The sequence below is a fragment of the Panthera uncia genome, assembly GCF_023721935.1.
Source record: "Panthera uncia isolate 11264 chromosome B3 unlocalized genomic scaffold, Puncia_PCG_1.0 HiC_scaffold_1, whole genome shotgun sequence".
NCBI lineage: Eukaryota > Metazoa > Chordata > Mammalia > Carnivora > Felidae > Panthera > Panthera uncia.
In genome coordinates, this window is record NW_026057582.1 from 26,440,549 (window position 1) to 26,457,817 (window position 17,269).

General features: G+C 41.1%; 1 protein-coding gene across 1 annotated transcript in view; it reads left to right on the top strand.

Moving 5' to 3' along the window:
- The window catches only part of NEK9 (NIMA related kinase 9), a 38,740-nt gene that overhangs the window by 10,761 nt on the left and 10,710 nt on the right, over window positions 1-17,269 (top strand). The window contains exons 7-17 of the mRNA XM_049612460.1: window positions 1,233-1,343; window positions 2,625-2,689; window positions 5,242-5,292; window positions 5,752-5,944; window positions 7,794-7,938; window positions 8,528-8,728; window positions 8,914-8,960; window positions 10,188-10,343; window positions 11,696-11,804; window positions 12,497-12,658; window positions 16,497-16,667. Coding sequence (XP_049468417.1) covers window positions 1,233-1,343; window positions 2,625-2,689; window positions 5,242-5,292; window positions 5,752-5,944; window positions 7,794-7,938; window positions 8,528-8,728; window positions 8,914-8,960; window positions 10,188-10,343; window positions 11,696-11,804; window positions 12,497-12,658; window positions 16,497-16,667 — 1,411 coding nt within the window. The remainder of the gene's footprint in view (window positions 1-1,232; window positions 1,344-2,624; window positions 2,690-5,241; window positions 5,293-5,751; window positions 5,945-7,793; window positions 7,939-8,527; window positions 8,729-8,913; window positions 8,961-10,187; window positions 10,344-11,695; window positions 11,805-12,496; window positions 12,659-16,496; window positions 16,668-17,269) is intronic.

Consider the following 17,269-nt stretch of genomic DNA (forward strand, 5'->3'; position numbering starts at 1 on the left):
CCAATAGTATGCATTTTTTTTTCTTTTTTAATTTTTTTTTTTTAGTGTTTTATTTAATTTTGAGAGAGAGAGAGAGAGAGAGAGAGAGCACACTCGCGAGCGAGTGGGGGAGGGGCAGAGAGAGAGGGAGATACAGAATCTGAAGTGGGCTCCAGGCTCTTGAGTTGTCAGCATAGAGTCCAACATAGGGCTTGAACCCACAAACCATGGGATCATGACCTGAGGCGGAGTCCGATGCTCAACTGACTGAGCCACCCAGGTGCCTCCCCCCCTCCCCCAATATTCTGCATTTGTAACAAACTCCCGCACAATGCTGATGCTGCTATCTGTGGACCAATCTGAGTAGCAAAAACGGATTCAGATCTTCTGCAAGCCACGTGTGAGAACTTCAGCAAATCGTTTCATCTTTTTGATCCTCTGTTTCATTATCTATAACAAGGAAAAATATATATCCTTCTCATAGAGATGCTACAATAATGTATATGAAAAATGCAAATATAAGATAATGCAGATTCATTGGCCTTTCACGAGACCTATTTATTTTTCTAAATCCTGAAGTTTATTCTGGTCTGTCATTTAATTCTCCTAAGTAATATAGTGGAAGGAAAATGAGTTTTGGAGTCAGATAGACTTTGGTTAGAGTTATGTCTCCATTTTTTACTGTCTGTGGAGTCTTGGGCAAGATGCTTTACATCTCTGAATTGGTAATCATAATAACCTCCTTAAGGGGGGTTTGCAAGGGTTAAAAAGAATAATATATGTAACATGCCTACCTAGTACAGAGTGGTCTCTTGGTTAAGGTGTTGATGGTATTATATTATCATTATCATCTTACTATTTACCTCGTTGTCTGTCGCAGCAGAGTATCCCTTGCATAACCATTATTAGGATATATGAATTAGAAAGCAGATTACTTGGTAAAGGAGGTGCTTAAAGCTAAGAAGCATGGCTAATCTTGTTTTCCTTTTTCTTGCGATTCAGCTGAAGGGTCAGATTATAATATACTCTGAGTATTATGCCACTGGCTACATAGTCATATCTCCATGTTGGCCATTTGGCTTCATTCTTCTTGATTGCAACAGTGTATCCCTAACCATTTCTTGCTGATGCATATTAATAGTTTATAAAAGAAATCATATTTCCATTTCTTTAAATAATAGTCACAGATATCTCAGAGCCCCTATTGGTGGACTATAATCTTTATATAACCAAGAATAATCATTTTCCCATAGAATCCACTCAATTTGTGTGTGAAGATTGTACAAGGAATCCGGGCCATGGAAGTTGATTCTAGCCAGTACTCTTTGGAACTGATTCAAATGGTCCATGCATGCCTTGACCAGGTAAGTGTGACTTACATGCTGATTTCAGTTTGGTGTTTTCCCTTCCCACCTTAGTGTTTGGAGTATGGCATAGATGAACCTGTATAAAGCCACATCCACTTCCCCAGGGTAGGATGTATTTGTGGCTGTACCTAGAAGAATAGGCATTGGCAATTCATGATAGTTATGTCCTTCAGGCAGCAGATTCTTAATTCTTACTTTGTAATTAATTTGTGGAATGATTTTACCATCTACATTGTGCTCCATTTTTTATGATCAAGATTAATTTTTGTAAATCGATTTTACAAAATTATAGTCAGAGATAATTTAGAGTTCCTAATGTGCAGAATAAATATAGTTCTGCCATTTCACAGTTGCCTTGCAGTGTTGTCTAGGTTGCTATTATTCAAAATATGGTTCATGGACCATAGGTGTTGGAATCACTGGGGGATGGGGATGTTTTACAAGTAAAAAAAATGAAGATTCCTGAGACCCAATGCACACCAAGTGGATCCGAATCTCTGTAGGTAAATCCGAGGAATCTTTATTTATAACAAGCACTCTGGGAGATTGTTTTTTTTTTTTTTTTAATGTTCATGTATTTTTGAGAGAGAGACAGAGCAAAAGTGGGGGAGGGGCAGAGAGAGAGGGAGACACAGAATCTGAAGCAGAGTCCAGGTGAGCTGTCAACACAGCCTGATGCAGAGCTCGAACTCAGGAACCATGAGATCATGACCTGAGCCAACGTCAGATGCTTAACTGACTGAGCTACCCAGGGGCCCCGCTCTGGGAGATTCTTAAGTGCTATATATATTGTAATTTGAGAGTCACTGCCCTAACTGAACAAGTAAGGAAGGTGCATTCTCATTCATGTACAAGTGTTGATGATAATGAGATGATATGCGTGAAACATGGAATATGACATAAGAAATTATGTTTTTTGGGGGCGCCTAGGTGGCTCAGTCAGTTGAGCGTCCAACTTCGGCTCAGGTCATGATCTTGTGGTTCGTGGGTTTGAGCCCTGCATCAGTCTCTGTGCTGATGGCTCAGAGCCTGGAGCCTGCTTCCGATTCCGTGTCTCCCTCTCTCTCTCTGTCTCTCAAAAATAGACATTAAAAAAATTAAAAAAAAAAAAAAGGAATTATGTTTTTTGAAACATAAGGATAATATACAAAAGGATAATACACTGTGGTCTTTGAGTAATTTTAGCATACAGCCTTCTAAGAGGAAGTAAAATGCCTCTTTAGATCCCATTTTTCCCTTTTCCTTTAAATTAAAACTAACCCAGTTTGTACTTTTTAGGATCCTGAGCGGAGACCCACAGCAGATGAACTTCTGGATCGTCCCCTTCTCAGGAAACGCAGGAGGTAAAGTACAGAGAAGTCACTCTGTTGTCTTTCTATATAGATGGTTGATTGTTGAAGGCCTGATCAAAGGACCACAAGAGAGGGCAGTGTTTCCTGACTTGGCCACTCTGGTGCTGTTTTCTACTAACATCGCTTCTTTTGTTGCTTGAGAGGAGCTCCTGACTTTCACCTCCTTAGCTTGTGCTATTTTGTTCTGAATTTATATGATGAGACCCTAGAACCTTGCACTCCCCCCATCTGTGAGTTTTAATCTAGAGTTGAGGCATTAGAGTGTAGTAATTAAGAGAGGAGAGCTCTGGATTCAGACATCCTTAGATTTGTATCTGAGTTCTCTTATCTTTGTCAAGTTATTTAACACCTCTCATCTTTCATTTCCTCCTCTATAAAGCCAGGTAGGGTATGGATTAAAGGAAGTAATGTATCTAAAGTGCTCAGCCCAGGGCTTGGCACAAGATGCTCAGCAATGATCAGACAGTAGTGTGGATTTAGAGTGGGCCTTTGTTTTTCAGTACATGTGTTCAGATGGTAGATTTCAGTTAGAGGAGTATTCTTCAGATACCTTTGCTCAGGTCCTGAAATCAGACTTGATTGATGGTTGACAGGTTACTTCCTGAGATTTATTCTGTGGCATTGGTCTCTAGAGGTAGGAAGGAGATCTTTTATCCCTCACGTCTTATAAGAGGCTTCAAACACTAACTTAAAAAAAGACATGTTCTTTATTATTCTTTCTTTCTTCCTTCCTTCCTTCCTTCCTTCCTTCCTTCCTTCCTTCCTTCTTATCTCTACACCCAACAAGGGGCTTGAACTCACGATCCCTAGATTAAGAGTCACATGCTCCTCTGAGCCAGCCAGGCACCCCATTATTATTCTTAAATGTTCTAGTCTATATTTCATCCTGTTATGCTATTTTTGTCTTACTGTCCTTCCTCCTCCCCTACCAGTTCTGTTTCTATATCTTCCCAATTTTCAGACCTTTGCTGTGCTCTTTTTCAAGCCTTGCTCTTAAAAAAAAAAATTTTTTTTTTTTAACGTTTATTTATTTTTGAGACAGAGAGAGACAGAGCATGAACGGGGGAGGGGCAGAGAGAGAGGGAGACACAGAATCGGAAAGGCCTTGCTCTTAGATACACTAAGCATATACTTAATTCCATAATCTTTGCTATTTGGTCAGTACCTTTATTTTGTGGTATCGTTTAATTAATTTTTTCTGTTTCTTCTCCACTTGAACTCTAGCCAGTGTTTCAGTGCCTAGAATTATGTGTAATACTCCGGATACAGCACTCTGACCTTCCACTTATGTCCCATACATCGTCCAGCAGTATCACCCTTTGCGGCCGGTTAGGCATATTTAAATTTTTTATCTGGCTTACTTCCCAGCAATATAATCACTATTTTAATTTCTTTTCAGATATTTCCACTGATAATTTTTAATTGCAATTTTTATAGAGATAATTGTAGATGTGTACATAGTACTTCATTAGAACTTTGTACTTTGATGAAAAAATATAAGAGCTTTCCAGATAAAGCAGAGACATAGCGAACTGTGGAAAATATTCAGGAAATACTAAGTTCTACCTGAGTAGGTTAGTGGTTCTAGACCTGGGACTCTCAATAGCAGCCTCTCCAGAGCTTTCCAAAAATACTGATGCCTAAACACCACCCCAGAAATTCATCTATAAGTGTTTTAGGCAAAATGAGAACCCTGGACCAGAATATGGGGAGGAAGTAGCAGGAAGAAAGGCTGAAAAGGTAGGTCAAGAATCTTGAATGCTAGACAAAGGGATGTGTGCTTAATTCAAGCAGTAGTGTAGAAGTAATGGATGTTTATGAGAGGGTGGTTCATGTGATGAGGGGCATGCCTAAGGAAGACTTACTTAGCAAATTAGTCTCGGTATTGAATCAGTATAGGACTGAATAAAGTCAGTTGGTACTGTGTTAAGTCTTACCTGTTAGGAGGTGCTACTACATTCCAGGAAGCAAAGCTGCCCAGAGCTAATGTGGCAAGCCTGGAGAGCAGAAGTGACTATAAACGGCATTGCATAGGTAGAATCTGTAGGACTCAAATACTGAAGAAAGGGAGACACCTGAGTCCAGGATGACCAACGTTGTAAGTGTAGTCTGCTGAGAGAATGGGGAGTGCCAGTTACAGAAATAGGAGAGTCAGAAAGAAAAGCTGTGTGGGAGAAGGAAAATGAACTGAGGTTTAGAGATGGTGAGTTTGGGAAGTCAGTGGGCAGACTAGATGGAGATGTCAGGTATTTAAAATGTGCATCAGAGGTTCTCGAGGTTCTCTGTTCCAGTTTGGAATGTTTTTTGGTGATAGAAAACAAATGTCCCCAAACTGCTGGCCCCTTCCTATTTAATGAATGGTCCAAAGCCAGGCCTGTATAACTGTTCCAATCATATCAAGGTACTTTCCCCAAAGAATTGTCGTGTTGCTGGAGACATATGGTTCATTAGAGGACTAAACCTGTGAAGTGTATTTCAGAGACATTGGTGCAGTGTAGGAACCAATTCTTTCACTCACGTATCTTTGCTTTTTTTTTTGGTAGAGAGATGGAGGAAAAAGTCATACTGCTTAATGCACCTACAAAAAGACCAAGGTAATGCCTAAGAGACTCGTGAAAAGTGATATATCTTAAATTACCATCAGGGGGTCTTTCTTTCTTTTGGTCTATGCCTTGCTTGATCCCAGTAAGTAGCCTTTGGCATCCTTTCAGAAGCCAACATCTGCGTAAATGTCAGATAGTTATTTCTGAGAAAAAGAAAGCTGTGATTTCACCCTCGTGCTGTAGCGGTCATCATTACCATGATGAATGTTGAAAAGTTGAGAAGTGTAGGTGTTATGGACCAGACTGGAATCTGATCTGGCTGAGCTGTGATGAAGGCCTGAGGCAGAAATTGTAGAGCCTGCTATGATAGAGGGTTGAAATAAGTTGTCGAGAAAGAACATACTTTCTCATACCATAATTGGCGGTTCTTCTCTGGGAACGGACTGGAAGCATTTTCCTTTGATACAGTTTTTATGTTAAATGTGCCTTTGTTCTGGGGGTTGTTGACAGGTCAAGCACTGTGACTGAAGCACCCATTGCTGTGGTAACGTCACGAACCAGTGAAGTCTATGTTTGGGGTGGTGGAAAATCCACTCCCCAGAAACTGGATGTCATCAAGAGTGGCTGTAGTGCCCGGCAGGTGTGTGCAGGGAATACCCACTTTGCTGTGGTCACAGTGGAGAAGGAACTGTACACCTGGGTGGTAAGTGAAAGCTAAGTACTTTAGAACAGTGATGTAAGCCTAATTATTTACTGGGCTGAGGATGTCTAAGTATTTTGTTAGTTGAACATGTGCACAGGAATGACAGTGCGGAGTGGTGGAATGTAGGCTCTAACGAGAGCAGGGATTTTGTCTGTCTAGTTCACTGATATGTCCCCAATGCCTGGGACATATTAGGTCATTTGTAAGTGTTTTTTGAATGAATGAATGAATGAATGAATGAATGAATGAAAGAGAGGAAGAAAGAAGGAAAGAAAGAATTAAAAGAGCCCTAGGTTTAGACTCAGGAGACTGGACTCTTATTTACAGCTGGGTGATTTCAGGAAGTCCCTTAATTACTCTGTTCTGTTACCATGAATTTCAGAGCAACTAGTATCTGTGAAACAGTTTTATAAACAAATGAAGCAGTGTTCCCACATCAGGAAAATTCTAAGACCTGTGTCAGTGATCGAAGATGGCTAGGTATATCTTCAGAATTTTTCTTTGCTCCCCTCTAGATTTCACTTTCTCTCTCACCTTCTGGGACAAATTGCGTGTATTTGCTATCTGTTCCTTTATCTGCCACTCAGTCCTCATTCGCCTACAATGCAGCTTCCGTCCCTGCCACTTGATTGAAACTACTCTTAACAAAATGACCTATAAATTGTGAAAATAAAACATACACTTTGTAGTCCTTACTTTGCTTGACCTCCCAGCAGCATTTGACATAGTTGATCTCTCCCTCCTTGAAGCTGTGTCTTCCCTTAACTTCCATGAGAACATCTTCTCTTGGCTTTTCTCCTGTCTTTTTGGCCATAGTGTGCCTTCTCATGTGTTTCAGAGTGCTTTTTCTTTACCTAACTTTGTCTCTGGTCATCAATTCTTCTCACTCTTCCTTTTCTTCTTGAGAGCTCATTTTTTCCAGCAGTCTCAGATAACTTCTCCACAAGGCCAGGCTTTGTCCCCAGTGCATGACAGAGTAGACAATTACTGATTGATTGATTGATTGATTGATTAAAAGAATCAATGAATGAATGAATGCATGCATGCATGTTAGCTGTTACTTCCTAAAGCCCTGTCCCTTAAGGAACTAGCCCCTAGGGGGCTGCCACAGCCGCTATAAAACTGTTGAAAAGTCATTTGGGACTATTCTTAGTGCTATATAGCAGCCTCTTTGATATAGCCAGATTCTTTATAATTGTTCCATACTTCAGGGAAACTGTGACCAAAATTTGTACAACTCCTAGTAAGGATTTCCAAGAGAGTATACTCCTATAAAAAACAATCAAATTAATTAAACTATGTACGGATTTTTTTTTTTTTTTTACCAGCACTCATAATTAAGTATAAAGTTCACCTTAGACTTGAAGGAGAAAGAATTGGGAATGTGTTCTTTTAAGTCTTGATGGATAGCAATCTGGATACTTTTAAATCTTTACCTGTTGGCAGGGGTTTTATACTACCTATCATTAAAAGGTTTAATCCCCTTACCCATTTTTTTTTTTTTTGTTTCTAAATTTCCAGCTGATTTTTTCCTACGGTTTTCTTTTCTTTATTATTTTTTTTAATGTTTGTTTATTTTGAGAGAGAGAGAGAGCACACATGCAGGGGAGGGGCAGAGAGAGAGGGAGAGAGAATCCCAAGCAGGCTCCATGCTGTCAGGATAGAACCTGATGTGGGGCTCAATCCCACAAACCATGAAATCATGACCTGAGCTGAAATCAAGAGTCGGACCCTTAACCAACTGAGCCACCCAGGTGCCCCGCTCCTGGTCTTCTCGATAGGAAGTTTTATTGAAGATTAGCTTTTCGCATGAAAAGCTAAAACTTTACAAGACCTCTTTATTTCACAGAACATGCAAGGGGGTACTAAACTCCATGGTCAGCTGGGCCACGGAGACAAAGCCTCCTACCGACAGCCAAAGCATGTGGAAAAGTTGCAAGGCAGAGCTATCCGTCAGGTGTCCTGTGGTGATGATTTCACTGTCTGTGTGACAGGTAAGCCATCAACAGAAAGCATCCAAAGTGCATTTAAAGTGAAGTATTGTACTTAATGCTGTGCAGTTTCAGCTGGGATTTTACAGCAAAAGATCATATTCATGAACCAAAGGCAGTGAGCGGATACACACGTTAATAATAACATGCCCAATTTTCTATGGCAAATAGCACATAGAGGCACACAGATAACAAACCTCATGGGATCAGGAGAAATATGTTGTACGTCCCAGTTGGGGGGAAAAATGACGTTACCACCTGGTCAGGTGTAAATAACACTAAATCAGGAATCAAGAGGTAAAGTTTAGTTTTTGTCTCGCCATTGCTTACTTTTCCTTTTCTCTAGAAAATAGAGATGGCCCTAATAAAATTTCAACATAATACTACCAATTTTTAAAAATTATTATAACAGTACACGTGACCCCCTAAATAAAAATAACTCTAGACTTGCACAGTCTATCCTTCGGATTTCTCTGATGCAGTCATTTCATATAAGATCAGTGGCTGGGATAGTTCTCATGCCAGCCCTGCCCAGCTTTCCGGCTGGACAGAGTCATTCCTTTGATGTGTTATGCCTTTCTTCCTTTTGCAGATGAGGGTCAGCTCTATGCCTTTGGATCTGATTATTATGGCTGCATGGGGGTGGACAAGGTTGCTGGGCCCGAAGTACTAGAACCCATGCAGCTGAACTTCTTCCTGAACAATCCAGTGGAGCAGGTCTCCTGTGGAGATAATCATGTGGTGGTTTTGACACGAAACAAAGAAGTCTATTCTTGGGGCTGTGGTGAATATGGTAGGTATAGATTTGTCTCTGTCCACTTATTCCCAGGAGCCAACTTGACTTCAAGCTTGTATGCATCTAAACACATGTAGCCTATACTTGAGAAGTGTTGATTCAGTGGAAGAGAATACTGTAGAATATTTTCATTGGGAAGAAGACCCTCATTTTCATTGTTTTCTTTCTTATGTATGTCTCAGGACGACTGGGTTTGGATTCAGAAGAGGATTATTATACACCACAAAAGGTAAACTCAGAAGCAGCTTCTTCCTAGAGCCTGTGTAGAGGACACACAGACTCCAGTAATAATACAGACTCCTCTTTCTCCGAATCCTCATGTCAAGGTGTTTATTTCTGAAATATTTTCTATCTGGGGGACTGACAACCCAGAATTCCTGAGTTAGCACTATGTGATCTTGTCATCTGACTAAATCATAAAAAGCTGAGAAAGAGGATATAGCCACTTTGGACACTGTGGAGTCACATCTTACTCAGGAATGGCAGCTAAAATCAGCAAGTACAGTGAACCCAGAAAATTCCTTGGGAAGATACTGGAAAGCAGTATATTGTTTCTTAACCCAACACAGCCATTCCCCCCCTCCCCATTTCCACATTTGGACACCAGATGAAATATGTGTTTGTATTGAGGGGTCACGTTGTACGAAACATAATATCTAATTACTGTCTGCACTGTAGGAGCTAGCCCTGCAGGAGCTGGCCCAGGAGCTAAAAGCAGCTGCAGAAAGAACATGGTCCTGTCTCTCACACCCACCCTGGGTCACAGGCTTGCCTGCCCACTGGAAGGTTGACAGGAATCGACTGTACCATTCACTGTTAACAATGCTCATTAACATCTTAAAAATTAACTTCTATCACTTGTGGGACCATTCTCAATGGATTTCATGGTTGTTTCTCTTCATAAAGCCATAGTAGAAGCACTGAAGTTTGAGTTTTCAGGTTTCACAGACATCCATTCTATCCCCCTACCATTCTCCAGCTCTGTTTATTTAGCTCTAGAGGGATGTGAGCAGTTGGAAGTCCTGGCTGCCTCCTCAGTACTCTGTCACCTCGTTTATAATGTGACCAGACTAGGACCCTACAAGGCTACTGAGTTTCTTCTATAACTGTCATGGGGCCTTCCATCTCAGAGAACAAAAATCATCAATGGATCGAAGCTTCTCCTTTCCCAACATTTTCTGAGAAGTCTTTCTAAATAAGACCTACCCTATTGCTAAAACAAACTTCAGCGGGACTGCTGAGCCAACCTGGAACTGCTGCCTTTTACTTAATTATAAAACTTGAGCTCCTTGTTGAAAACAATAAGCTGCTGGGAAAATCTGAAGATGATAGAGCAGTCTTTACTGTGGTCAGTTCTGCCAGATGCAGGACATCAAAAATTTGAGGGTTTTTTCCTAATACAAGTTACATTTGGGGATTTTTTTTTTTTTTTTCTGATTTTTTTTTTTCCTTGCAGGTGGATGTTCCCAAGGCCTTGATTATTGTCGCAGTTCAGTGTGGCTGTGATGGGACTTTTCTGCTGACCCAGTCAGGTAAAGTGCTGGCCTGTGGACTCAATGAATTCAATAAGCTGGGTCTGAATCAGTGCATGTCTGGAATCATAAACCATGAAGTAAGTACCCTCTTTGGTGTCCTCACCACACTGTCAGAACTTCTCTTAGGCTGGAATTTCTTTGGGAATGCTTTTGGTTAGTGACCATGAAATTGTACGTAAGAAAAAAGATTTCACAGACATTATTATGTTCAGCAAAAGAAGCCAGCCATGAAAGAGTCCGTACTATATGATTCCAATTATATGGAGCTTAAGAACAAGCAAAATTAACTTATAGATACCAGAAGACAAAGTAGTGGTAACTTCTGGGTGGGGGGTATGGGTATAAATGGAAGGGATCCTAGGATCATGGAAATGGTCTCTATTTTGATCTGGGTGGTGGTTTTACATTTATATGCATACAGAAAAATTTTTCAAGCGGTACAATATTTTATAGTTTATTATGCCTCAACAAATAAATTGATTACAAAGAATCAAGTGACAGAACTCAGGTTCTACCTATCACTGAAATAGGTACGAGATAATTGACATGAAAAGAAACACATTTTCATGCATGATCTCCCTGGAGAGTTTTTTAGATTTATTGTTCCCAAATCACTGATCCTGTACAGGCTTAGTAAGTATAATTACTGTTCACTTCCTTCAAGGATGTTGTGAAATTCACATTAAGTCGCCTCTTTGTGTTAATATGATGAGTTTTTGTCATGTTCTAAAGAATCAAGAGAAAAAGTTTCCTGACTCAGTCAAAGAGATAAGAATTTTTAAGTAATCTCTGCAGTATTGATTCTCAAATGGGAGAGTACAAATTTGGGGCAAATCTGGGAAGGGTGTCTGCATAGTTTGAAAAGGCATATTCAAAATTACCATTACTTGATTTCAGTTTTATTATAACATTGGGTTTGTTGTGAAATTTTAAACTTACATGAGAGGAATTTTTTAATACTAATCTAAAGGGATCGTGGGTTTTAACACATTGAGAACACTGCCTTGTAGATGAAATTAGATCACAGTAAACTGGTTGCATTCTGGGCTGGAGAGTCTTCCAAGATTTTAATTCTTTGCCCTGCCTTTGTTAGATATACAGTGTTTATACCCAACATAAGTGTCCCTGGTTGTATCCTCATGTAGATACTTTCTGGGACGGAGAGTTAATGTTTTACATACTCTTAGATTAGGAATCTAAAATTTTTGTTGTCAGGAAGCCCTGCCTCATATACTGATTATAATTCTCTGATGACATATTGAGCTTATTCCGTTTTGTATTCTGTTGGAGATGAAAAGCTACCTGGCATCTTCTACTTAGTAACAAATTTGCTTGAAAGGCCTTTTGGTCACCATGACAACATTCTCAGCCTGCTACCCCTTCGTTTTTTACCTAAGGAGTATTTGCTTTGTGTTTTATCTTATTTCAGGCTTACCACGAAGTTCCCTACACAACCTCCTTTACCTTGGCCAAACAGCTGTCCTTTTATAAGATCCGTACAATTGCCCCAGGCAAGACTCACACGGCTGCTATTGATGGTGAGTTGGTTTACAACTTTTTACACAGGCCTCAGTAGCTCATGCTCTTTTATTCTGTCAAGTGTTAGCGCTTCTTCCTTTTTTTTTTTTTTTTTTTTTAAGATTTCATTTTTAATGGTCCCAGGTTTCGGCACCAAAAAAAAAAAAAAAAGATTTCATTTTTAAGTCATCTCCACACCCAACACAGGGCTCAAACCCACAACCCTGAGATCAAGAGTCGAACGCCCTACTGACTGAGCCAGCCAGGCAGCCTTAGTAGTAGCCCTTCTTAACAACATATACATTCTCCCGTTTTCCCCCTGGCGTCCAGTATTATCTCATTAACAAATTAGGAATTCAAGTAAACTTTTTTTAATAATCGTTATAAATGCGCAGTCAGTACATCTCTTAATGACAATGCCATGCCAATAATTCCAGAAAATGACTGCCTTTAAATTAGTACCATCTGTCCATTTACTAAGGTAGTACCCCTTTTCCACATTTAAAATACAATATTAGAAAATACAATATTGAGTAACTTTCAGAGTCTAATTAGTTTTAGATACCCTAGCTGCCATAGATGCAAGGTTGTGTGGCAAGCTTTATATTCGTATACTCTGAACAACCAGAAGCTAGTCCGTGGAACTCTGCTCTGGCTGTGTTTTCCCTTGTACTCCATGCCCCACGTGTGCCTGGTTGTTTTTCTCTTTTAGAACGAGGCCGGCTGCTGACCTTTGGCTGCAATAAGTGTGGACAGCTGGGCGTTGGGAATTACAAGAAGCGTCTAGGAATCAACCTGCTGGGAGGACCCCTAGGTGGGAAGCAAGTGGTCAGGGTCTCCTGCGGTGATGAGTTTACCATTGCTGCCACCGATGGTGAGTGAGTCTGGACACGTCATTTCAAGCTTTCCGGATGGATGGCTATATTTTAATGTTTGGCTGGGAAAGAGGTAGACTGGTTATATAGCTGGATCATACGTTCACTTTTTATTTACATTCAGTTGGTATCTAATTGTTACGCTCATAGAGCTTCATTAATTTTTTGTGTGTTCAACATAGTGGTTGTTTAAAAAAAATAGTTATCTAAATAATGACCAAGTTAATATTCTAAGTCTCTTTTTTTACTTTTTTGTTTAAATGTTTTAAGAATTACTAAATCTTTTTTTTTTTTAAGTTTATTTATTTATTTTGAGAGTGAGGGCATGCGAACAGGGGAGAGGCAGAGAGGAGAGAATCCCAAGGAGGCTCTGCACTACATTGTGGGGCCCAATGCAAGGCTCGAACCCACAAATTGAGATCATGACCTGAACCAAATCAAGAGTTGGACATTTAACTAAGCCAGCCACCCAGGCACCCCAAAAATTATTAAATACTTCTGTGTAAATTTTTTTTAGTTTAACATTTTTTATTTGTTTTTGAGAGCCAGAGAGAGAGCATGAGCAGGGGTGGGGGAGAGAAAGAGGGAGACATAGAATCCGAAGCAGGCTCCAGGCTCTGAGCTGTCAGCACAGAGCCTGATGTGGGGCTCAAACCCACAAACCGTGAGATCGTGATCTGAGCCGAAGTCAGACTCTTAACTGCGTCACCCAGACACATCTAAATACTTCTATGTATACCTGGCCCAGGACCACGTTGGTTTCAATAAATGTTGGGTGAAGTGGCTGGAGAGGAAAATGACATAATCTAATCTTGCTCCTTGGCTGCTGTCAGCCACACTGCAGTGATGTCCTCAGGGACTGCTAAGGATTGAAGGGCTGAATACTATGTGTCTCTCAGCTTCCATTGGAATTGGAATTGGTCTAATTGAACTTTCTTCTCTCTTTCTTCACATTGCTCGCTCTGTGGCATTTTCTTGCCTCTTTTACTACTTTTCTCTCTTTTTTTTTTAAGTTTACTTTTTGATTTTGAGAGAGAGATGTGAGAGGGGAGAGAGAGATGGAGAGAGAGAGAATCCCAAGCAGTCTCCACACTGTCAGCACAGAGCCTGATGCGGGGCTCAAACTCACAAACTGAGATTATGACCTGAGCCGAAGTCAAGAGTTGGATGCTTAACCAGCTGAGCCACCCAAGCACCCCAATCTTTTTTTTTTTTTTTTTTTTTAATTTTAGAGAGAGAGCAAGTGCATGTGTGAGCTGGGGAGAGGTGGGGGAGGAAGGGAGGGAGGGGGAGAGAGAGAGAGAGAATCTTTTTTAATTTTTTTTTAATGTTTGTTTATTTTTGAGGCAGAGGGAGATAGAGCGTGAGTGAGGGAGGGGCAGAGAGAGAGGGAGACACAGAATCCGAAGCAGGCTCCAGGCTCTGAGCTGTCAGCACAGAGCCTGATGCGGGGCTCGAACCCACAAACTGTGAGATCATGACCTGAGCCGAAGTTGGACGCTCAACCAACTGAGCCACCCAGGTGCCCCGAGAGAGGGAGAATCTTAAGCAGGATCCACGCTCATTGCAGAGCCCAATGCAGGGCTCAAACTCACGAACTGTGACCTGAACTGAAATCAAGAGTTGGACGCTTAACCAACTGAGCCACCCGGGCAACTCACCCACTTCTCTTCTTTACTGCCAGTTCTGCTAGTCCTTATCCCCTCCCTCTTCCGCATTCTTTCTTTCTTCTCTCTCTCTTTTTCCTGTATCACCTTCTGGACTAATTGTAGCCACTCTTTCTTGTGACTGGGGGAACAACAAATCACATTTTATCATCTTGTCTTTTGACTCATTTCAGCTTTTTTTGTTGCTCGTGATCTAAGATGCTTAGATCTTTGTTTTCTTTTGGTCTGTGCCTGTTGTGTACACATGAGGGATCCAAGGACGGTGTCAGATAAGTGATGTGTTGCCATATTTAAGTGAAGCAGCTTTCAGAGTGGCACGTTAACGTTCCCTGCTTGTCCCCAAATGAGGGATATTAGGGAGCAAACTGTTTAGGTCAGGTCAGGCTAGATAAATGGAAATGTTACCTAGAAAGAGTGAGGATGTCGCTGAGGATTAAATTTAGTGTTGCAAGTCTACCAGCACTTCCTGACAGGGCCTCAGGGAGGTAATGTCTCTTCAGTAGATCTGTGTACTTCACAAGGTAAACTTCCGAATGAGGAGTGTAGAATTGGATTCCATGGTTGGGCGTATTACCTCTACTTTTCCGGACTGTTCTCTATTGCCTCATTCACACAGCCAACATAAATTGAGTGCCTACTATGTTCCAGGTCCTCTTTAGGCTTTGGCAATATAAAAGTGAGTCTCAGAAAGCCCCTATCCTTAAGGAGCTCACAGTCTAAGTAGGGTAGGGGAGACACATAAACAGACTCGTACAGGCTGATAGATCGGGTGCCATTGATGGCAGTATCTGACCCCTCTAAGTCCTAGAATGCCCGGAACTGCTCAATCCTTCTATCTCTCCTCTGTCTCCCTTCACTCCCTAAGCGAGCTTATTACCTTAAGTTCCCTGTATCCACTGACAGTTTTATATCGTCACCACCCTTGAACTCCAGGCTCGGTTATTCATCAGCCCCTGGACTTAGATGTCTAAAGATATGGTGGCTTTAGAGCCCAGTTTTCCCAGGTCAGTCCTCATTCATCCCTATTGTCCAGGTTTCATCATTAATAGTACCCCCTTTTCATTAAAAAATGCTCTGATTTGGATAAGAAGTTACATGCATCTCAGACAAACGTATTATAGTCAAAATCAAACTTTTGATTTTCTGCCCAGATCTGTTCCTCCTATAGCTTTCCTGTCTCACGAAATGGCAGCTTCATCCTATTCCCCACATCCCATTCATCAGCAAATCCTATCGATTATCTTCACAATATATCCAACCACTTCCCACCATCTTCACTACTACAACTGGTCTCCCTGCTCACCCTTGGTCACTTGCAATTGATTGTTCTCATAGTAGCCTGATGAATCCTTTACATACCTACTAGTACACTCAGAACTTCTAATGGATTCCTATCTCAATCAGTAAAAACCAAAGCCATTATAGTGGCCTGCATGGCCCTATATGACTAGGACTCCAGCTACCTCCTGACCTCTTTACTGACCACTGTCCCCCCCGCTTATTTTGCTCTAGCTGCAGGGGCCTTCTTACTCTTTGTTCATGATGCTCCTGTTATTCACATAGGACCTTTGCACTTGCTGTTTTCTCTGCCAGGGAAGCTCTTCCCCTACATATCCACATAGCCCTCTCTCACTTCAATCAGGTCTCTGCTGAAGTATGGACAAGTACTTCTCTGACTACCCTATCTGAAATAATGCTACCCCATTATTAGTCTTTATTTCCACTTTTCTTTACCGTGTATCTTCTTTCATAACACTTATGACTACCAGAAGTATTTGATACTTATTGACTGATCAGTCTCCTCTGACTAGAATGTCAGTTCCACAAGAGTAGTTGAGTTTGTTTTATTCACTGCTGTATTCCCACACCTCCAGCAGTGCATGTCATGAAATCAATGCCCAATAAACAGTTGAATGACCAAAAAAGGTTGTTGAATGAGTGGATGGATGGGTGGATGGATGGATGGGTGGATAGATGGATGGCAGGCAATACATAGACGCGTCATTTTTTCCAGGTTGGCATCAGGAATTGTTTAGGGGAATAAACAGCTTTCCCTTGTTTTGTTCATAGTGGGAAATCTTTCTAACTCTCGGACATAAAGATGGGGAACCCAAAGAGTAGGGAAGTCACTTTTCTGTTAAACTATCTGCTGTTTAATTTTTTTCCCTAGATAATCACATTTTTGCCTGGGGCAATGGTGGTAATGGTCGCCTGGCAATGACCCCCACAGAGAGACCACATGGCTCTGATATCTGCACCTCATGGCCTCGGCCTATTTTTGGATCTCTGCATCACGTCCCAGACCTATCTTGCCGTGGCTGGCACACCATTCTCATTGTTGGTAAGTGTCTCATATGTGTGGGTTGGGATGGATTTGACAGAGGGTAGACCCACACTGAAGGTACTGATGGTCACATTCTTAGAAACAGAAGTGTTTCTAAGAAAAGAGGCTGTTCCTTTAAGTCTTATAACAGTGACGCCATGCCTTGTGACGGGGACAGAACACTGTTATTTCCTGACATTTGTCATTGGCAACCTTCTGACTTTTTTAACATGATAACTTTGGGCTCTTCCTCTGCCATAGAATCGTTATCTCTAGTTGTCCGCTAATTTGTTGCCTGTGTTCATGCTTTTGAGAGAAACATTCAGTACACCTTTAAAAGGAAACTAAATCAGTTGTTTTCTGCATAAGGATTACTCTGTTAGGAACTAAATTATAAAAGCCCGTATGAGGGTTTCCAAGTCCATTCTATTAGATCAGTGGTTCACAACCTTGGCTGCACATTAGAATCCCCCAAGAAGCTTTTGGAAATCCCATTGTCCTGACCAATTGAATCAGAATCTCTGGGGTGGGACCTAGGTTGCTACTATGTAAAGCTTCTCAGATAATTCCAAAGAGCAGTTAAGAATTGCTACTTTACATAGTGGATGTAGTTAGGGTAG